The following is a 23043-nucleotide window of genomic DNA, read 5'->3' on the forward strand; positions in this document are numbered from 1 at the left end:
CAGTTAAAGAAAAACAGGAAAATATAACAGAAAAATCCCACAGGAACGCATAATACATCGTGCTTGTTTAAAAATAATCTGCACTCATATGTATCATGTTGTTAACAACAATGTTGATGTTGGTAAATAAAAACAATACATTTATTAGTTATGTCAATTCCCTGCACCTGTCATAGATGTTCATGTGACGTCCAAAACAAACCCAGTCCAAAGTTCAAAGGTTGAACATCATATGGACGTCCAAGTTGGGTCATGGTTGGACGTCCAAGTTGGGTCGTGGTTGGACGTCCAAGTTGTGGACCTCTTTTGGACGTCATATAGATCCAGAACTGGTCATGGACCTAATATAGATGAAATCTGCACGTCTAGCTGACGTCCAATGTTTAGTGGGTGATATTAAGGTATCTGCCCTTCTGGACATCAAAGAGTAAACGTTTATATTCCCAGTAAGTTGGGAGAAAATAACTTTCGTAATGTGATTTGATCTGGAAAACATTTTCACATCTTTTTTGTGGGTTTTGAATCTAAGCGTATTGTCACATTACCTAAATTCACACATGAGCAAGCATGCTCTGAATGGCGTAAATATTTAGAATGACAGACATACGGTGCGGTCACCATGGGGGGCGGGACTCGAAGTAATGGCACTCTTTCATGCAAACAGCGGGCGAGGAAATGTGATGGCAGTTTGACTCATAATAAGATCTCCGCTTCCGTTTGGTGGAAATGAGTGAGGAGTGGAAAATGCTGTTTCAGCCGGCTTGAGGAATGAATGAACCGTACGGTTCCTCTAGAGCACGATATTGTTGCAATCATAAACGTTAAATATTGCTCATAACAAGGTACTGATGGGCTATTGCTGTCATATTTGAGGGCTGCAAAAATCCACTCATGCTCCCTTTTTTTGTCTTTCAGAGCTCCTCGGGTCTGCAAAGAAAGTGAATGTCAACTTCCAGGATACAGATGGGTGAGTTACCCTCCTTTTCTTCTTCCATATATCATGTCTCCATCCCATCTGTACCCATCCCAGGCCAGCTTCCCCCCTCCTTTCTCCTGCTTAACAGCATTCCCAAGCAGCATTATCATAGTGCTTTTACTTCTCTCTGTACAGTATTAAAAGCTGGGGGATTAGCCCATATACCACTCAGCTCAGAATGTCGTGTTTATTTATGCGTGTGAGAGTATTAAATCCATGATATTAGGTATTACATCGAAGCACTTTCACCTCTTTGCTCCCATTTTGTCATTAAAAGCATCGCGTGCGCCCAGTACGCGGCTACGGGCCCGTCGGCTCCCATTGGGAAGCCGCCACTTGAAATCCACCAGACGATGGCAAAAGAAAACTGCAAACAGAACTGTGGCCCACTTCCATGCAATCTGGTGTGTTATGTAACGGAACAATTTGGAGAGACAGACTTTTGTTTCTTTGACAAAAGGCTGGAGAGACATAAAAAGGGATTCTCAATGTGAAAAATCAGGTGATTTGTTGTCTGCAGCCTGCAACTGGCGAGAAATCAAAGTGAGTGGCAGCTCACACAGACAGGTGGAGGAAAGGAGGGCCAAAGAAAAAGTCAGGGGTTGATGTGGCCGTCATTAAACAGGCTGTGGAGACGACTTACATCACTTTAACGCAATGTAGTGGAAATGCAGTGCAATGCTGTTGTTGTTTTTTCCCCGTGTTTCACATATGGATCATATTGCAGTCTGAAGGTTAAACTCATCGTGCAGCTTATTTTCTGTCGTCCTTGGTTGGTTTGTGGCTGTTTCTCCTGCGAGTATTTCAAAGAGAAATGAAGCCGTGGCTGATCTGGGATTCTGGCTCAGCATAATGTGACAGAAGCGAAGTTTCAAAAATGCTTCTCATCGTTTTCATAAACTTAATGGTATTTCTTTCATTTGATTTTATAGACCTGATATTACATGTTTGATCTTTAAGTATGTTTTAGCGTCAGTGTGTAAAAGGTGCTTTAGAGTAATGACAACTTGATGTGTTAAAAATTGAAAGTTAAATAGATAAAACTGATAAATTTCACTTCAATCAAAAGTCAGGGTTCTCCTGGGAACACATAAAACTCTCACCACAGTTTAATACCAGAGGTCTACAGAGAGGTCTGGTACCTGTTTGCATCCTGATATGATTTGTAAAACTCTACAAACATGGTTTTAGTTTGTCATTATGGGTTATTGTTATTGTTATTGTTCTGAAGTTGAAGGGAAAAGAATCCAGAGTTGCTACATTTTAACCTCCAGCTCCATACGTCTTCATCTTTGTCTGTAATAGAGTAGCTTTGCATGATTAGTTGTCCGAAATAATCCCTTTGTATCTTGCAATAGGTCTTGGTGTCCCTCAGAGACCATGCAGTTTTAGTTCCATTTCCTGTAAGCTATCTCTCTTCTGATTGGCTGTCCCTTGCATCCAAAACATTTATTTAAATTTGAATAGTGGGTGGAGCTTCTGTGCTCGCAGCCAGAGTTGTATGCCTGAGGTGACCGTATTGGGGATGTGGGCTGAGCTTTTGGCTCATTTGTACCTGCAATGATCCCTTGATTTAATGGTCATGTTTAATATGAAATCCACCACCGTTTATATACCTTGATGTCATATACAGCAGCGGTCCCCAGGCCCCGGACTGGTACTGGGCCGCGAGTCATTTGGGACCGGGCCGCGAGAGTTGAGGCTCTGGTGTGAAATTTATGGTTTTCAGGGTTTTCATCCCGTGGTGTAGTTGTGTCTTATTTTGAAAGAAATATTTACGTGTTTCCATGGCGACCAGAGAGCATTAAGGGGCAGAGAGGAGGACGTTACTCTCAATGTTGTTGGCGCATTTCAGGAGGACGCTGCTAATAAAGTTACACAATTACACCGTGGATTCGTGTTTATTATTATATGTACAATATACCACAGTTTTTGTCTTGGTCGTATCTTTTTTTTTGTGTTTTATTTATCTGTGACATCTTAAAGGCTGGTCCATGAAATATTGTCTGACATTAAACCGGCCTGTGGCACAAAAAAGGTTGGGGACCGCTGATATACAGGATCACATTTATGGTGCAGTAACCTGTAAACAGCAGAGGGCTTAGATTCTGCATCAAATGCTACCAATTTCAGGGCTCTTGCAGGCTTCTTAAACCCTGCAGCAGACTGTTTCAGACTGTTCTCGCTTCATCCGGTCGTTAAGTGATGACGTGACGAATCCTACTTCCGGGCCTAAAGTAGTCTGCGTTTAATATGCTTTTGTGTTGTTAACATGTTTAATGTTTTGTATTTTCTTCTATTTAATCTCAAAAAGCTCCTAAAACAGTCAGTGATCACTGTTGACCTCCCTCGGCTTTTATTACCGCTAATCATTTATTTAAGCTCAGTTTTTAAAACCTTAGGATGTAACTACAGCCCAGCCCATGCAGCAGTATATGAATGACTAACCTCGTATTGTGGATGGATTATCTCAGTTGTTCTCCTGCTGAAGTTTGGTCCTTTTACAGCATCCTGCCATGCGATTACATTTGTTCCTGACCACCGAGAACACTCACGTTAACTTTTATCGAGTGGAAAAAAAGTTAGCTTGTTTATGCTATGCTAACATAGCTGTGTCGCTAGCGGTCACGTAGCACATCATTATATACCAGCTAGCCAAACTTCAGTAACCCTACAAACGTCACTGCTGTTTAGTTTTCTGTCTTTATTTATGTTGGAAGTGATAACAGAGCTGTACGTTTGAATTTGTTTCCAAAACCCCGCAGTCAGGACATGCTATATTAGCGAGCTAACTTCCTGCTAACTTCTAACTCCGTTAAATGTCATAAATTCCGTTTTCATGGATGCCTGGATGTTAAACTCAATTGTTACACCTGGTAGAGCAGAACGCTGATCATTTTATTAAAGATGAAAGACTTTAGACAGTTTTTAACTCTCAGTAATGCCACAGTGATCGTTTGATATATGGACCTGCAGCGGAGTTTAGGTCCAGACACGGCTAGTGACGTCAGACTTAATGACCGGATAGTGTCAAGAATGCTATGGAGCAAGACAAACCGCATTTAGGCACTCATCTAGAAGAAATTCTCCAGACCTTCTTAGGCAGAACAGATTATGAGAGGACTATTTTTCTTCATCCAGATCAGTCATAGGACAGAGGGTGTTTCGTACTGTTCAGGCTGTGCAGCCCCTTGAGGCAAGCCTGTGATCTGACATATTGAGCTATACAAATAAAGCTGACTTGACCCGACACCCTTTATAAACATGCCAAAGGACCAACAATGACATGTACATTGCAGTGAAATAACTAAAACCATGCAAAAATAAAAAGGAAACAACATGTTTAGCAGATATATCTGTGCACTTGTCTTATAAAAATCACTTATACTCAAGTTTTCCATTCAAGCCTGGTTATGTGAAACAAAATACTGACTTTAACTAGTTTGATTACAATAAATTTTCTCCTGTACGTTTGTTACATGAGTACAATGTAAAATGCTGAATTTAATGGAATATGGTTAAATGAAAATTACTTGTTATAAACTGAATGCATATTAATCAAGCACATTTTCCTTAAAGATTAGCTGCATGAATAAATAAACCATTGCTTTTATATATCTCAGTTGCATTTTAGTCAAAATTATTGCTTCATATTTATTGAGGGTGAAAAATCTTTTCTTGAGTGTAATTACTTCGTCAAACGAGTGTCCCAAACGGCATACTATAAATCCCCTGCTAGCACCTTTTTGCACTTCACAACAATCAATGATGGTAAAAAAAACACAGCGTCATCTGAAACACACTTCCAAGAAAACAACAAAGGAGAGATGTTATGATATTCTTTTTATGTCCTCTCTTTGTTGTGTGACAGTTGTGTTTGAGTTGTGTTTAAAGAGGGTTGTAAAGGATTGTGCGGAGGTGGAAATGGAGGCTGCGAGTGCTTCTTATTGGGCCGTCAGAATGCGACGGCCATGAAACGATCAGTAAATCAACTTTAAATTCTCCGGGTGACTCACTTCACCCTCATTCACATGCTAGCTCTCTATTCCTCCTTTCTAATATGCACCCTCGCCTATGAATCATATCCAGCAATTCTTGTGTTGCTAACAGAACCAGAAAAAAACGTAGCCGACCCCTGATGGGAATCAAGAAATTGATAGAAAAAAAAGTGGGACAGTTTCTAAGAAGCGAGGCTGCTGCAGGAGTGTCTTCGATGTGCATTCTTTCAGATGCATGAACTGCTAACTAAAGTTAGGTTATATCTCTCAGTGCATCCCAACATGTGTTACTCTTGGTGGAAATGACAGTAGGTGGAACACTTGCATGGATCTAGATCATTCTGGACTGTATTTGAGAGCCACTTTTTAAATAAAACAATACTTCCTAAACCAAAACAGGAAACTACATTTTTACATTGAGCCCTACTCCCTGTGATTAACACTCTCCTCATAGAGCTGAGAGGATTGTACTACCAGAAAGCAACATTGCAGAGATTGAGGATAGCTAAGTACCCTGGAATCCCACAGGCAGGTAACCAGGAAGAGGCCGCTGGGAAAGCTGCAACCACCAAATGCCGACAGGGTGTAAGGGAATGCCTGAAGAGTCTGTTGAATGGGAAGAACAAGATCAGGACAATTAGCACCTATGCCCTGCAGGTGGTTAGATACCTGCAGGGATGAAAGGGTGGCCAAAGGAGGAGATGGACCAATGACATCAAGATAAGGAAGCACCTGACCATGCATGGAGGGTTTCATTCCAAGTCCAGCATCCTGAGACTGTAGCGGAAGGAAGGAGGCCAAAGACTGGTGAGTGTCACGACCACTATCCAACATAAAACAATAAAGGTCCATGTGTACATCAGGAAGATGGCCATAAGTGATTGTGTGTTTCGTGAATACTTCAGGCAGCAGAAACCAGAGGAAAGAGAGGAGTAAGAAGGGGAGCCATCGTGGAAGAAATGCATGGAATAGCAGCTCATATCGATAAAGAATATCAGCGGCTGGACTGAAAGACAGCACAGAAGCACTAATCACAGCAGCAGAGGAACAAGCTCCGAGCACAAGATCCATAGAGGCTGGGTTCTGTCTGTGCAAGCGCAGGCTGTGTAAAGATGAGACAACCCAGCACATAACAGCAGGGTGCAAGATGCTAGCAGACAGGGCATACATGCAACGCCATAACCAAGTGGCCGGCATAGTGTACAGGAACATCTGTGGCCTGGAAGTCCCGAGGTCAAACTGGGAGACGCTCCCCAGGGTGGTCAAGAATGACTGATCTAAGATATTGTGTAATTTCCAGATATATATGGACAAACTAGAGATTGCTAACTAGCTGGAGAACATCTGAGCACTCAGGCCAGTGACCCCCAACGTCGGCAAGTGGCTCCAGCAGATTCCAGGAACGACATCTGAGATCTCCGTCCAGAAGATTGCTGTCCTGGGAAGGGTGCAGGACCCTCAGGCTCCCAGCCCTTTGGACGACCTGAGCTCGAACGACAAAGACTGGTCCGCATGGTGAGTGGGGAATTAACCTTCATGTATCCAGAGTACGTGGACCAATCTACCTTCTTATTTAAGTGATCTCTTGGGTATTTGTATTCTTGTACCATTTCCACCATGCCCTAACCTCGTGGAAAGAGGAGTAGTAGGAGTCCTGAATCTGTGGAGTCCAACAGCAACCTAATTTTGCTGGTGGTTACATTTTCCCCAAATGGCTCCAACGCCTGACCAACCAGTAAGTAAGACCACCCACAAGAGAGGCAGGGCTAACTTCTGAATACCAAAACCATGTGGTTTAAACAGTGGATCTCCAGGCATTTTTTCCTTTGTGTGCCACTCCTCTAGATTAGTTCTGGGCTGGAATCGTTTGCACATTGCAACTATAACCCAGCTCATTTTTGACTGATGCTGTAACAGAATCGCTTTGACTTCGCTGTACTTGTTTTAATTGATGTACACGACACGCTGCTCTGAAAACTGGTACTTAGTGAAAATAAATTCATCAGCATGTACGACTGTGAAAGAAAAAGAAATTAAACAGTTTAGCTCAAAAGACAAAGTGGACAAAAATGTAAATGCATGAGTGAACTTTAAGTAATGCAAGTATAAATATCAGCATTTGTATCAGGAGTTCATGAATCCTGAGCGCGCTTGTTTTTTGCTTCTCCTTCCACGGTGGTCCGTCTTTTTCTCCGTCAGTCAGTTCACTGTCACTTCATCCATGATTGTCTACTTAATGCAGCAGGAAACAAGAGAAGATAGAAATGCAAATTCCTCGGAGCTCGACTCATGCCAGCTTCAGCCCTGGCGAGGATGATTTAAACTGAGCTAAAAAAGACTGCGAAGCGTGCGAAACAAAGTGGCCTCTGCAAAGATAAAGATGAAGAGTAATCCTCGCAGAGCAGCGTTTCCACTCTGAGGGAAACTAAACAGTTTAATCTAATTAGTGTGTTTACTGTTATTGCCTGTTTGCCCCCTAATTCCTCTCACAGTAATGAGTACGGGTGATGCTAACACGGCTGCTATGAGGCACAAATAACTCATGAATATTGTTTCTGAGAGAAATGCATGGGTCAGGATAAATATCGCACGTAATGAGTCTGCATAAACTGATTCACTTTAGGTTCATTTACTCCTCTTGGCAGTGGCTCGAAGACTCCTAATGAACTGCAAAAGAAGAAAGAAGAAGCTCGTGTCATAGCTGGCAACTTTCATCGTCAGTGCATGTGTGCAAAACGTTTCCAGAGTGAAAATGGAGGCTGGTGTTGCACTGTGGTGCTCGTCACTAGTTTGGTTATTTTTAGATATGAGAAATTAGAGCAAAGGCTTTTCACATGTGTACGACTGACACAAGCGACCTGACAACAACAAACCACTTACCGAGGATTCCTCTTTATAAAGCCTGACAAGGAGATGTCCACTGAGACATGAGAGGACATTACAGAAGAGCTCCGCTGCCATTATGTATTCACTGTAGTGGGTGTGTTTGTGCACGCGCAGAGGTTTGCTGTTGGAAAGCATCACAGAGGCTTTTCTGGAAGTAAACACACTGAACATGCTACTTAAAGATATAAGGCCTAAAAACGCTACGATGAATTGGCTTTATTTACCTGGAGCTGGAACAAGTCAAATCAATACAAATGATTTAACCAAAAAGAGGTTAAATCATTTTATATGGAAGGACGAGCACAGTATGCTCCACCGGCAGGTGGAGGCGGCACCTCTGGTGCAAAAATACTATTTTATACGTGTCAAACTCTTCGGCATATTTAAAGCTTCATACAACACGGTTAACAAATGACAACGTTTCACAGGTTAGAATTAAATGTCAATCATATTGATTTAACTTGTGTAGTACTCTTGATATTTATAACTGATTTGTATATATTAGTGCTATTTCTTAAATGTGTAAACTGGTATATATTGTGTTATTTAATTAGTTGAATCTGTTACTGTCTTGGAGCAACTGTAACCCACATGTTTTCCTTCGGGATTATTAAAGTAGATGCTTTATCCGGCCAGACAAGCCGGATAAAGCTTGTTTCAGCTTTGTTGTCAAAGTCAGGTTAAACATCTGAGACGTGGTTAACAGGTAATCACGTGCACTCAGTGTCACAGGGGCTGGTTTCACTGATGAAAGAGGAGAATTGGGTTGGGTGGGTTTGCAGGATATCTAGAGCGAGCAGCCAGGTGAGTGTCCGGTGGAGAAGCTGGGCCGTGGATCACAGAAGACACAGGTAGACGGTCAGGTGAAGAATGGCGGCTCGAGCTGGTCCTTAAATACTGGCTCCGATGGTGAAGATGATGATGATGATGACCTTGTCATGGTCTGCGGTGGGTGGCTGGAATTTCCATAAGGCTCCTGAACCTACCTGGGATCCGCCCCTGGGCGGGGCCAACTCCTCCAGCTCCTGCACACCTGGAGCCTATTGCAGAGGGATTTAAGCCACAGGTTGATGTTCATTCGCTGCCAGTTCGTCATCAACACATTTGCTGTATTCACCTTGGCTCACGCGCCACCTCCGGACTCAGGACACCAAGCAATCATTTTGAAAATCCCTCTGTGCCTCACCTGCCTGCCCTCCTGCCATCACACTCCATCTGAAGCCCCGGATCTCAGGTCAGCCTTTCCACGCCACTCAGCCCCCCCTGGATTCTCTCACCCCCCTCTCAACACTCCATGTCCCCTACTGCAAGTAAGAATTGCTACTCTTACAACTTGCCACTTCAGAGCTGCCTCCACTACCTCCCTAACTCCACTATCTTCTCTCTTCAGTGTGACTGTTCCCTGCTCAGCTCCACTCTGCATCTCAGGCCTCATTCCCTCGCCCTAGCCACGTTTCCCACGCCACATCAAACTCCACGTCTTATTGTTTTATTATTGTTGCTACGTTTTTTGCACTTAAGCCTAATAAAATGTTACATCATCTGCTGTCTCTGCTCTGGGTTTCTGCACCTGAGTCCTGTTCAGTACAGGCCACTCGGCCCGTGACAGACCTGCAGGTAAGATGACCAAGAGCAGGAAAAAGGAACTCCGCCTAAGGAGGGAAAAACCTGGATTTAGAGGCAGGAATGGAAAAACATTCCCCATGAAGTAGCAGCCAGCCTGGACCACGACACAACAAGAGCTAATAATTTCTCTGTACATGAAAAGTAGGCTCGAAGGTAATTAAATGAATAAAGGTAAAACGAAAGGTTTAACATGTTGAGCTTGTTTGATGAAGTGAAGCTGGACGTTCACACAAACTAAGCGCACGAGCAAACAGTTTATTTGTACAGGACTGGTTATTTAGAGAAGAGCAGCTCTGTTTTCAGGTCAGGTCCGTGGCGAACTGTACCACATTGGGAAGCAGCCACACGTTTTTCTCCCCTACTTTTAACTGGGTTGTGACCTAACCAGTGTGTGTGTGTGACTGTCATCTGTCAGCTAAGCCTGCTGCAATATTAATAGCCCACAGAGGCCCACACCAGCACGGGTCCACTGGATTCTTCTCAGTCCTTGTAATTATGACAATAACGATTTCATTGCCCACAGAAGGCAGATGAGCTGTTATAGCAGCAGCTCGTTGCCCCGTGGCTCGTTGTTGTAGCTGCTGCTGGTTTCAGATTATTTGTGAATCTTCAGGAGCTGAAAATGAAGTAATCAGAGTATTAAAACAGCACATTCTTCTTCTGTATATGCTGAGCAATGACGTTCTTACTTTGAGGATGACACACAAACAATAAATGCAATAAATAACTAAAAGAATAAAAATCATAAATAAATAAAGCCAGTATTATGTACAGAAGGTGTGCGCGGTGCGTTTAATGGCCTGAAAAAAGTAGGAGAAACTAAAGGACCCACACTTTCTGTACAGGCAACGTGACAGACATTGATTAGCAGACAACAGAGACATAAGACGGCGTGATATGTGAGCCAGGAGCTGGCAAAAACACACGCACACACATTAACAGGTTTACATGCGGTTTGTCATAGACGCAGCTCGTCTGAACTGCACGCCAGCAGACGGGAGAGACGAGTGACGAGACAGACTGGCGTCCTTCCTTTCTTCTCTCTCCTCAGTCCAGTGTGTGATTGTTGGAGCGGCTTCTCGGGAAAGCTTGACAGGCATGAGAAATGTCTCATTACTGAAAATGGGTCAAGCCATGTGGCTTTACAGTGTGTGTGTGTGTGTGTGTGTGTGACAGGTGAAAAGGGCGGGTACAAGGCTCGCAGCAAAACTGCATGAACAGACTGTGTGTGTGTGTGTGTGTGTGTGTGTGTGCTCAACAGGGCAGAGTCGATGAAGCTGATTTGGAGTAAATGCATAAAAATGAAGAGAAAAAGGGAAAAAGCGACGCGTTTGTGAGGCTCATAGGAGAAAAATAAATAAACAGAGGCAGCAGGTGAAAACCCGAGATATTAAAGTGGCCTCTCTGGTGTCTGACATGGATTCAAGAACAGCGTGCAGTGTTGTCTTTGCGGGTTGTGGCTTGTGTTGTATTTGTCGTTAGCTGCTGGTGTTTTAAAGGGACGCTCCAGCAGGATTTATCCGTGTGGTAAATATAGAGCTGCAAACACATTACAAAATGTCAGTGTTGTATTTGGAAAGCATGTTTGGAGCCAGACCACACACAGAACTTTATTTATTAGTGACGTTACATCGATTTTTTGGACGACCTTTGTCTTTACACATTTACAGACAGAGCATCAGGATCTCAAAGTCGCAAAAAGCTTTCAAAAGAGAGAGAAAGAGCCGAGATGTTGCACATTAATCGATCGAGCGGGTTCCCCCTGCCTCCAGTCTTTGTGCTAATCTAAGATAACATATCAGAGAATGCAGAATAAATTGAAATGTATCTCCCTTTGTTTCCATGTCTATAAGCACACCATCACTACTCACAGACACACAGGTGCCTCCATAGTATGAAGAGTGTAGCATAACTGGCTGCGCAGTCGTTGCTGCAGGACTGTGGGGCTCAGGAACTGGAAACAAAAGATGGAAACGGTGGAGAAAAAGAGTTCAAAGAGATGAGGCAGCGAGGAAGACCCTGGAGAGGAAGGATGAGGCTGCAGAGAGACGTCGTATCAGCTGCTGAGAGTGAGACAGACGAGGGTTCGGTTTAAATGAGGAAGAATAACAGGAGAAGCGTATGAAGCGATGAATATTTCATGGAAGGTTTTACTAGAGTACTTGCCAAAACCAAGGGCTTCCCTCCCCCTGAACATACACCCCACTGACACAGTCTTGAGACACACACACACAGACACACACATTTCTTTCTGGCTCAGCCTATCGCAGCATTATGTAAGACTATCCTTTTTTAACCCTGCAGTTAAACACGAATGGAAGAAGACGAGTCGCTGCGGAGATGCAGCTTGTTGTCGATGCGCACACCTCTATCTCGCACGGCCACATCCAGAAAGCTCGTCTTTAAAAAGATGTGAATTTCCAGTTTTGTTTCCTGTTTCCTGTCCTTTGTTCTGTCTACAGACGACTGTCGTCGCATCGGTTTTTGTGTTATTTCAGTGGTGCTGCTTTCCTTTAGTGCCCAGCTTCAACCTCATAATTTGCGTTTACATTTATGATTTCTCTCTGCGACATCATTAAATGCGATACACCCACAAACAAATCTCCAACTACGAGACGAGTTCTTGTGGAGGAAGATGTAAGAGTGACAGACGTGTGCACAAACCTGTCGATAGAAAATGTTCCTTTATTTTCTTTTTGTTTTGTTAATGACTTCACAGGTGCACTCTGCAGCCTTGTGTGTAGGGATGGCTATCGTTTAGGTTTTATCCGATACCGGTGCCAAACCGGTACTTTTTAAACGGTGCCGGTGCTTAAAGAATGGAGAACACAAAACTGGTCCAAAAACCTCTCATGTTCAGCTGTTTTCCACTTTTTCTTTGGTCATTTTAGCCTTTTTGTCCAGGGTGAAGGGAGTATCTGCCATCAAACAAGAAGACAGCTGCATGTAACTATGATGGTGTTTGCTAGTTCACCTTACATGCATTAATGTAATAACGTGGTTAGCCTACTCAATGTAAATTACACACGAACAACATGAAGCTACTCACGCAGAGAAGAACGGCTGCTGCTGCATCATCATCCTCATCATTTCTGCTACACTGGCAGGGCTAGGGGCCAGGACTCTCCTCTTTGGGTTTTTGGGGGATGTTGCAAACTCCAGGTCCGATAACAGGCACCACACCCGCAGTAGATGTGCTCGGTGTGAGGTCTCGCAGCAAGCTATCAAATACGGCGCATTTCTCAGCTTTTAAAAAAACGCTATGTGTCGCCAGGTGTTTCATCAGATTTGAGGTGTTACCTCCTTTGACAGTATCACAGTATCAGCTTAAAGCACTTGTTGCAGCTGCTGAGTTTGCATCTTTTGCTGTGAAGTACAGCCAGACTTTGACCGCTTCGCCTTGGGCATTTTTAATCTGTAGCTCTGCTCTAAAAGAACGTACGTACCTGGACCCGCCTACTATCCTCGAAACGTAAAATGATTGGCTAGAATCTAAAGTGTATCACAGCTCAGGAAATAAAGCACCGAAATGTGCGCTGCTTTTCAGTCTGGTTACTACCGTTTATGTCAGAACCGGTGCCATCATGGCACCGGATACCGGTACCCATCCCTACTTGTGTGTATTTATTTGGCCTTTTTAATGGTGATATATTGCATCATTTATCCAGACTGAGGTCAAGGACACTCCATAGAGGTGAAAACATGAGGACCCATTGATTTGAATGTGTTATCAGACACTTTTCTCCTGAACAGAAAAAACAGACACATTTTAAAAGAAAAAGAGCGTCTTTAAAACAAATAAGAGGATGTAGTCTGTTACATAATTACAGTCAGTGAAGCGCCAACTGGAGGTTAGAATCTGGAAATGCTTTATATTGTTATTGGAGTCTCTCTCAGCCCTTTTTATTCACATGTAAGTGCGCATACGTTGCAACTGTGGACATGCACAAGTTGCATGCGACACGTCAGCTGAATAAAGTGCTATGCAAGTGCTAGAAGCTAACGTTGAAGCTACACGAGTGGCTTTGCTGTGCAAAATGGATTATTGGCAAATATTAAACCATTCAAATGAATTTTGTGATCACATGATTTTGTGTTAATGTGAATGGTCATACAGACCAACTGTTTATAAATTACCTCTCGAATTCAATTAAAAAAAGAAAAAAAAAAGTTGCTGTAAACGTTGCGTCATTCTGCAATCAGTCTACGATTAAATGGGTCAAATGACTGTGATAAATGGTTCATATTTAACAGAGATTCACATTTAATTATTACATTTGCACTCAGCAACCTTCCTGTTCTATAGGAATACAACCAAAACACAACCAGCTGGAGGCCAGAGTGTGAGTGGTGGGTACCGCAGTAGAAACGCTCCTCAGCATGAACCAATCAAACTCGAATCATAACCTCTTCACAGGTGCTTCTCCTAAATTCCTGTTTAAAATAGTTTGAATCTTTCACAAGTTACCTAAAGCTGTTGGATGAATGTGAAGAAACAATCCCCCCATGTCCAAAGCATGATTTCAGCTGCCAGTTATAGTTCAATCAGTTCAGTCTTTTCAGGAAATAGCAAATGGTTCATTGCGCGCCGAAAACCTGTCAATTCAGCCACTGGTAAAACACTGATGATTTAACAAATCAAGTTCACTAAATGTACTAAACATTTGAAGTAAGCACAAAATAAGGAGGCATTCAAAATATCTCCTTGTGTCTTGTGCACAACACTGTATGCATTTATATACATATGACTCAATCAGATAATGTGCAGATTTCTCAGCTTTCTGTGTGCATGCTCTGTGATCTACTCTAGGGCTGCCACGATTAGTCGACTAGTCACGATTAGTCGACTATTAAAATCGTCAACGACGAATTTAATAGTCGACACGTCGTTTGAAGCTTTGTAAGATCACAAAAGACACAGGAATAAGTAGTAGGATTTAAGAGTGTAATAACGGACTGAAACAGAAGATGGCAGCACTGCATGTACAAGGATGCCAGTTGCCGTTAAACCCCGAAGAAGAAGAAGAAGCTGTCCCAGAATTCACAGCGCGGCCCAGCTCAGTTGTCAACTAGCGGCAGCTAGTTAGTTTTAATATTACTCTTATTATTCTTTCTGGGTCACAAAATAAACGTTTAACATATTTTCAGGCGAGAATGTAGCTGTGTAAACCTCAAATATCTGCTCGGTTTATCAAGACACCACATATTTTCAAAAGCGCTCCGATGTTTTCGGAGACGTCTGTTACCCACTAGCTCGATAGCTAGCCGGGGGCTAGGCTAACTAGAGCCGTGAGAACACCGGACTCCCGGCAAATCGTTTTCAAACCCACCTGTCTTTCGCTACTCAGGTTAAACATGATATATAAGTCATGTTATTGTTTGGCTTTTGTAGTATTTTATTTGTTCCTGAGTAAATCGGTTTGGCTGAGTTTAAAGTTATAGTTTTTACATATAAACGTCAAGCAGACAGCTGATTATCAGAAGTGTGAGATGCTGAGAATTTACTCCGGTGTCCTGTTATATTTTAGATAGCAAGGAGTTTATTAAACTTCGCCAAAACAATCTGCAAATTTCATTAAAATTTAATAAACTATCATCTTGTCTTTATTTTTAGTTAGCACATACCTTAAACACTTAAAGCTGTAAGCTAATGATAGTTATATAAGAGCAGATGCTGCTGGTGCAATAAGCTGTACGTTTTATGTCCAATGGATGATGATCTGATTAGTCGACTAATCGCAAAAATAATCGGTGACTAGTCGACTATCAAAATAATCGTTTGTGGCAGCCCTAATCTACTCCACTTTAAAGTCTGATTGGTCACTTCCTGCGAGATTTCTGGTCACCATCACAGTGATGTCAGACATGTCGTTTAAAGCCCGCGGTATAAAACATGCTTAAGCACAGGTTAACTAACGGCTCCGTTCAGTTCACTTTTCTTTGGATCTTTTTTTCTCATCACCTTTTTAGTGCAGTCTAATAAAAGTTGGACTGTTTCTATCCAATAAAAGTTCAATATTATTTATTATATTTGTGTGTGTGTTTGAATCTGTGTAAAAATTTCACGTGGCTGTATTTTAATAGGAGACACGCTCGCTACCTCGACTTCACGATGTGTCTCGGTAACAGTGCAGACGCTCCTCGACTGTGACAGTGTTTGACAGCCAGGAGCAAATCAGGCAGAGGAGCGAGGACACACATGTCACAGCAGATCTGAGTCAGATAGAAGGTGTGCATGTTAGCAAGGCTCAGAAACAGGCTGTTTTATCCCTGCTTTCATTCACGTTTGCCTGTCGTCTCCTCCTCAGACGCTCTCTTGGGCTGATACATCAAGGCTGACGTATCAGCCTCATCTGCTTGCTTTTTATCCTTGTGCACAGTCACCGCGTCCTTTCCTTGATGAAATACTTCTCCTGTGACTGTATCCCATCATCTCATCTCTGCTGCTGCGCTGGATTTTGTAGCTCTGCAGCAGATACAGCTGTAGCCTAATCAGCTGCTATTAAATCTATTTGTCACGCCAAGCCTCGCCGTTTATCAATGACCTGTGTGTGTGTGTGTGTGCGCCACAGGTTTTCTCCGCTGCATCATGCTGCCCTTAATGGGAACCTGGAGCTCATCTCTCTGCTGCTGGAGTCACAGGCTGCTGTCGACATCAGAGACCAGAAAGGTAAAGAAACACACAGACATGATGATATACTGCAGCCGGGCGTGCGATGGACACGTCCTGTGTTTACGCTCTGTGGGTCTGTGGGTGTGCAGGTATGCGGCCGCTGCACTACGCAGCCTGGCAGGGGAAGGCGGAGCCCATGAAGATGCTGCTGAAATCGGGTTCGTCCGTCAACGGCCAATCAGACGAAGGACAAATTCCTCTCCACTTGTCAGCGCAGCACGGCCACTATGATGTGGTGAGTATCATGTAGTTTTACCAAAAAAGCAAACGACAGGAGGAAGATGCTAATCTCAGTATTATTTGCTTTAGCAGATGGCCGCCCCTCCCTGAGCCTGGTTCTGCCGGAGGTTTCTTCCTGTTAAAAGGGAGTTTTTCCTTCCCACTGTCGCCAAAGTGCTGCTCATAGGGGGTCATATGATTGTTGGGCTTTTCTCTGTATCTATGAAGCGCCTTGAGGCGACATTTGTTGTGATTTGGCGCTATATAAATAAAATTGAATTGAATTGAATAGCGTAACATATTGTGGCCATAAGTTATTCTGCACCAGTCAGCTGAGCATGGCCAGCATGATGTGGGAGAGTGTTTTTAAAAAGTACCAAAGACATCTGTCTGCACAAACTGAGTGAAACAGAGGAGAGAAAAGTCAAAGAGGTGAAATAAACGTCAGTTGTTTCGAGGAGCATGTCTGCTGCTTTAAATGGGCTGAAGTCACTCAGGCTTTTTTATATATCGGCACAATTAGCAGTAAATTGCACTTTGAACGTAAACAAACTACTAAATCTGAAACAACAGTCAAATCTAGCAGATCAACTGCAGCAGGTAACATGCAGTAGAAAAAAGAAGAGATGTGCATTTCCCGGCTGCACAGCTGAAGACGCGCTGCTGCTGCTGCTGCTTGATTAAATATCTGTGATTTATAGAGGGTAACAAACTGGACTGAAGCTTTAATCTGCAGCCGCTCTGCATGTGGAAGTTCAAATACAAAAAGTTACAGAAACAGATGAAAAATGAATCATTTATAATCCAACAATGCAAACAGAAAGGATTCAGGAGACACTGGCTTTAAAAACACAGACACACTAGAGGCTTCAGCGCACAGTATCCTTCTCATTTGTTCATTTTAAGCTGCAAAGAAAGGAAACTGAAAACATAATGAACCCCTTGCTGTGGTGCAGCCTCGAAGTCAAACTGACCTGCGTCACTTTAACAGACCGATGCAGCCTTCGGTGTGTTGAAACTTTTGCACATCTTATTGTTCTGCACACTTTATCTAACGAGAGAGCAAAACATTTTATAGTATTTTTATGCAGCATAATGTGGAACGGAGTCTCTAACGTGTGAGGATTGTGCTGTGACTTCCATCGATGCTGTTTTATGTTTTTGTTCCATTATGAAATCCTGAGGGCGTTACGTAAATATGAGTTATTTACTGTATTACAAATTAAACAGCTGCAGGGGACAGGGGCTGGCACGGTTTGTGCCACTTGGCTCCTCAGATGGACGAGTCATTTACATCAGAGATCAAATGTGATGAAACGTTTCCCTCCTGATGCGAGTGGCTGATACTGCCTGTCTCTACTGCAGGTCTAACTTTTCTCTTTGGTGCACCAGAATTTTACAACCGCATCGCTTAACACCGCAGCATGTTCCCTTTTTTTAATTGTTGCCCATACAGACAATATTGATTTGATTAACTAACAATCTTGTCAACACAAAGTTGGAGCACATTTCTACAAGAGACATAAGTTACTGTATTTTTCTCATGTTTACTGTGTGACGGATGAGTTTGAAATCCTCTTCGTAAGCGTGTCTCTTAACAGCTTCCATTTTGGGCTCCTGCACACACAATACAGTAATATTATGTTGAAGCACGGTACGTATTACTGTGTGAGGCTCCTGACTACAGTAGCTTTAATGCTCCAACAATCCATCCAGCAATGCGGCTTCGTAGCTACCAAAGTCGTGCTAAAACATTTTGACAGATGTTTGAGCGCCGTGCTCCACATGATATCAGTCCACTGTCAATAAGCACAACCAGAAGTCATACATAAGGCGCACTTTTGAGAAAATGAAAGGACTTTAAGTGCGCCTTATAGTCTGACAAATACGGTTCTCGTGCTTAAAGTTTCACTGAGCTGAAACTTAAACTTAAAATATATGAAAGTCAAAATTAAAAGTGCCTCAAAGTGAACATCTTAATATCTGAGACCATCTCTGATTGGTTTAGACCACGATATGGGCCTGATGTGTGTCTGTTGTTGACCACACAGACGTTCAGAGACTTGAACAGCTGGTCGCACCGGTGCAACCTGGGATTTTTTTTAGTCGCACCGTTGAGCAACGTGGTCGCACTTTCGAGCCCTGAATGTTTGTTGACTTTTTATTGAAGAAACTGCAGAGAAACAAGTTTACGTTGTCACAGAGTTTGTCCTGCAGAGCAGGTCTCAACCCGACTGAGTGCGCCACAAACTTTATTTACAATCGCTGGTAAGACGTCACCATCATCACAACACCAAAGTATGGTATTCATCCCTGCAGATCATTTACAAAATCTTGGACAATATGTGCTAAAGCAGGTTGAAGCTGTTCGGCGGCTCCTTGCTGATCCTTCCTTTAATTTGCTTTGCAAACGATCTCGTTACCAAGCTGGCGAACGCACCTTTACACTCCTTACTCTTTTGCTCCTGTGGCGTGGATCGAGTAAATGCTCGATGCTACCTTCAGAGCTTTTCAAATTAAGAGTTTTGCTTTGTAGAGGATCATGGGAAATGGTGTTTGTCAGAAGCCGGTTAAAGAGTAACTTCTGAAAAACCTCAGTATTAAAATTGTTTATTTAAAAAAAGAAAAGCATCCAAAGATCTGTGTAACAAGAGAAACAGCAGAGTATTGAAGCGCTCTGATTCTGTGTCTTCATCTCTGCTTTGTGAGAGGCTGTTTTCTCACATTGTTATCCTCGAGCCCTTTTCTGCACCCTTTGAGCGTATGGATTTTTGTCTCATGTGTCTGTGTGCCCCGTCTCCAGTCTGAGATGCTGCTGCAGCACCAATCCAACCCGTGCATCGTGGATAACGCAGGGAAGACCCCTCTGGACCTGGCCTGTGAGTTCGGCAGAGTTGGGGTAAGAACCTACGGTTTCAATCAGTATTCGTCAACAAGATTGCAACAACGTGTTGCTTATTTTCTCTTTGTTTATGTGTGTAAGGTGGTCCAGTTGTTGCTGTCTAGTAACATGTGCGCTGCTTTGCTGGAGCCCAAAAAAGGAGACACGACCGACCCTAATGGGACGTCTCCGCTGCATCTAGCTGCTAAGAATGGACACATAGACATCATCAGGTACACACACACACACACACACACACACACACACACACACACACACACACACACACACACACACACCACGTCTAATGATAAACTGGCTTTAAATGTCCTCCTCTGGCTGCTGATCAAACAGATGTGTAACACAGCAGGGGAACCGTATAATCCAACACAGGCGAAGAATAATGGAGCAAATGCCGTCCAGTCTGCTGATGCATCAGCGCTAAATACACTGTAGAGATCTGCAGACAGCTGATGGCACTTTATCACGCTAAACATTCAGTCATTATAAGCTCATCTCAGCATGCATCTGTGTTTTATTTATTTATTTTTTTTGCAAACGTGCATCGCGGCAAAAAGACTCCCGTTGCCTTGGTGATGGCAGCGTTTAGCACAGAGCCTGAAAAGATCCCTGAACGATGCGCCGCGGCGGGTAAACACACACACGGCAGAGTCCATTATTTTCTCTGTTCGCTCTCAAATACTTTTCAAGTAACTCCGAGCTGCTGTGTGTGTGTTGGTGCAGACGCCGGCTTGGCTGGCGGCGACACACAAAGGGAGGCGGTGAAAGATGAGAAATGAGAGAGAGACCTGCAACTGAGGGAAGAGAGGAGAGAGAGAGGGGTAGTAAAAGACGAGGTAGAGAGACAAGGAGCTCAAAACAGAGCGAGAGAGTAAAGATTGTCATAGTTGATGGAGCACAGTGTGGCTGAAGTGACACTGATAAATGATGCTCATTAGTCATGGCCAGCCGCCTGTGGAAGACGCACACATACGCAAAGGAAGAGGAAAATGAAACGCGCTTTTGGCAGCTTTTTAATTTTCTTTCTGTCGTTTATTTATTATTTTTTAATGAACTTTTCTCTGATCCTGTCATTTTATGGGTCAAACTGGTGATTTTCTGTCCTCATTGTCAACAAATCCAATTAAAAAGACCAACATTATCAGTGACTGATGCTACAAACAGATTTTTCAATTATCTGCGGCTAAGCTAGAAGCTAACACACACTTACCATGCTGATGTGTAGTAGCTATGTGTCAACATGCCGTCTCCTGGCCAAACAGATCTGAGATCCTCAGTCTTTGCTACTTAAGTTCAGTTTCCCTGTGAGGAAGCACTTGGCGATGGTGGGGATGAAGAACTCCCACAGGAAGAATCCTACAGTAGAGGGAGGGGCAGGGAGGGGCAGCCATCTGCTGCTGCAGTCACCATTATAATTAATAAAGACATCAGAGTGTGGATGCTTGTTTCCACCACTGTAAAAAAGATGCCATCCAAAATTTCAAGTTATTTTCTTGAAAATTAGTCTTTAGAGTTACAGTTGCAAATCAGGAAGCTCAATGAATGACATCATTTCCTATTTACCTTAATAGGTAAATAGGAAGCTGAAATAGGAAGCCAGACCTGAGCTGACCTGAGCTCCCATAGACCGAGATAGCACATCGTGCAGCGCACAGACTCAAGACTATCAGCTCTCTGATATTCAACATCTTCATATTTTATATGTTGTATGTAAAAAGTAACCAGTGTGTCAAACAGAACAACCTGAAGTGTGATTCAGCAAAATAACTGTAGCGTAAATAGAATTATATTTGTCTCCTTATGTAAACATTTTGATTAAAAGTATATTTTCTCTATTTTTTAATGTTCCTTTGTACACATGCTCCCACCTTGTTCCCGCATGTTTTAACACCTCCCCTGATTTTCTCACCTCTCTCTTTTGAAATGATCTTTCTCACTTCACCTTTCCTCGTCGTCTTTTATTTTACTTTTGAACTTGCCTGTTTCATCCTCTCTCGCTCTCTGTTCTGCCTGGTGCCTCTCCCGGCAGGCTGCTGATCCAGGCTGGCATCGACATAAACAGGCAGACCAAAGCAGGCACTGCCCTGCATGAAGCTGCCCTCTGTGGAAAGACTGAAGCAGTGAGACTCCTGCTGGAGGTGAGTGGAACTACAGCTGCACAGAGTTGGGTGTCTGTCTCAGTGCACATGCAGAGGTGCAGTAGGTCGCAGCAGGATTGCACTACTGCACATAACTAACCTGGAATCCAGCTCATCTAAAGATTTACAATCATGTCACCTTTGACCTCTGACCATTCCTCCATGGTCAATAGATTAAGCTGAAGGTCAAAGTGATAATAATGCTGTATAAAGCTATTCAAACTGATGTTTCTGATTTGTTTTGGAAAACACAGGATATTTATTAGTAAACATTTAACATAGTTTTACTAAATACTGACATGAATGCTGAGTGTGTCCTATATTCACCTAAATAAAATAAATAATTATGCTCAAAATTATGTCAGCAGGGCAAATAACGAAGCGACCGCCTGTATGGTTGATTTGAACACGCCACGAGGTTTCATGCTTAAGTGACTGCATGTGTTTCGGCACAATAAACTAAACCGTGTCATTGAGCTCGCGAGTGTGAAAAGGTTACCAGCCTTCACCCTGAAGCGTCTTTGGACTCATCTTTGTTCCCTCGGCCCACATTTGTGTCGACAGATTTAAACGTGATATTGCTCTCTGGCTTTCAGCTGCCTCGGCAGCAAAATAAGATGCGGGTGTAATTAGCAGAAGAGGCCCTGGGAGTTAGGGTTATGCTATCCTGACGTCAATTATGGTAAATCATCCCTACGGCGTTTAATCAGCATCTAGATGTTCTCATTTCTGAGTCTAAGTAACTGGACACAGTGTGTTTGTGGGATCTTTTTGCTGTATGAAGACGGCTGTTACAGGGCTGTTAATGTAAATTGTCCCCTCTTCTGCAGAGTGGTATCAATGCCACTGTGAGAAACACGTACAGCCAGACTGCGCTGGACATCGTCTACCAGTTCACTGCAACACAAGCCAGCAAAGAGATCAAACAGCTGCTGAGGGGTAGGATGGATGTTTGTATGTATAACAACAGAGAGGAATAGATTCGAATGAAAAGCATAATGGACAGACATAGTTTGATTTGAAATGTACAAATGATGCTGCCAGCAATCTGTGAGTTTAACTTTGTATAAAGACTGAAAGAGAGGGAATCAAGCTAAGCCAGGGGTGGGAAACTCCAGGCCCCGAGGGCCGGTGTCCTGCAGGCTTTAGATCTCACCCTGGGTCAACACACCTGAATCACATGATGAGTTCGTTACCAGGCCTCTGGAGAACTTCAGGACAATTTATCCATTTAAATCAGCTGTGTTGGATCAAGGACATCTAAAACCTGCAGGACACCGGCCCTCGAGGCCTGGAGTTGCCCACCCCTGTGCTAAGCTAACCAGCTGCTAGCAGTACAGACTGCATCCATCTCAAACAAGCAGCCAGTTTACCCGTTATTATAATTAATATATTTACAAATGTATACTTTTAAAAACTGTATTCATATATTCAGTTATTATATATGTATTTACAGTTTACTTTTTCTATCAAGTTTCTTTTGGTCATGCTTTTTAAAGGTAAAAATATCCTGTGATAAATTAATAATGACGTCATCCTGAGAATGTAAAGTTCTTTATTGACACATTTTTACATCAATAGGATTGTTTTGCACAGTTCATCATTGTTGTGTTGTAACTTCACAA

At 43.0% G+C, this 23043-nt stretch overlaps 1 protein-coding gene and 1 long non-coding RNA gene across 7 annotated transcripts in view; both read left to right on the forward strand.

Moving 5' to 3' along the window:
* Positions 1-23043, forward strand: part of caskin1 (CASK interacting protein 1) — a 123562-nt gene that overhangs the window by 62241 nt on the left and 38278 nt on the right. For all 6 annotated transcript variants that reach the window (XM_085157043.1, XM_085157044.1, XM_085157046.1 and 3 more), the window contains exons 2-8: positions 916-967; positions 16059-16156; positions 16249-16394; positions 19182-19277; positions 19362-19492; positions 21310-21418; positions 22249-22357. In XM_085157043.1, coding sequence (XP_085013169.1) covers positions 916-967; positions 16059-16156; positions 16249-16394; positions 19182-19277; positions 19362-19492; positions 21310-21418; positions 22249-22357 — 741 coding nt within the window. The remainder of the gene's footprint in view (positions 1-915; positions 968-16058; positions 16157-16248; positions 16395-19181; positions 19278-19361; positions 19493-21309; positions 21419-22248; positions 22358-23043) is intronic.
* Positions 974-13105, forward strand: LOC146520813 (uncharacterized). Its single transcript, XR_014873725.1, has 2 exons — positions 974-9170; positions 9251-13105. It is a non-coding gene; the product is annotated as an uncharacterized LOC146520813 (long non-coding RNA).

This window comes from Neolamprologus multifasciatus, chromosome 4, assembly GCF_963576455.1.
Source record: "Neolamprologus multifasciatus chromosome 4, fNeoMul1.2, whole genome shotgun sequence".
In the NCBI taxonomy this organism is placed as follows: Eukaryota; Metazoa; Chordata; class Actinopteri; order Cichliformes; family Cichlidae; genus Neolamprologus; species Neolamprologus multifasciatus.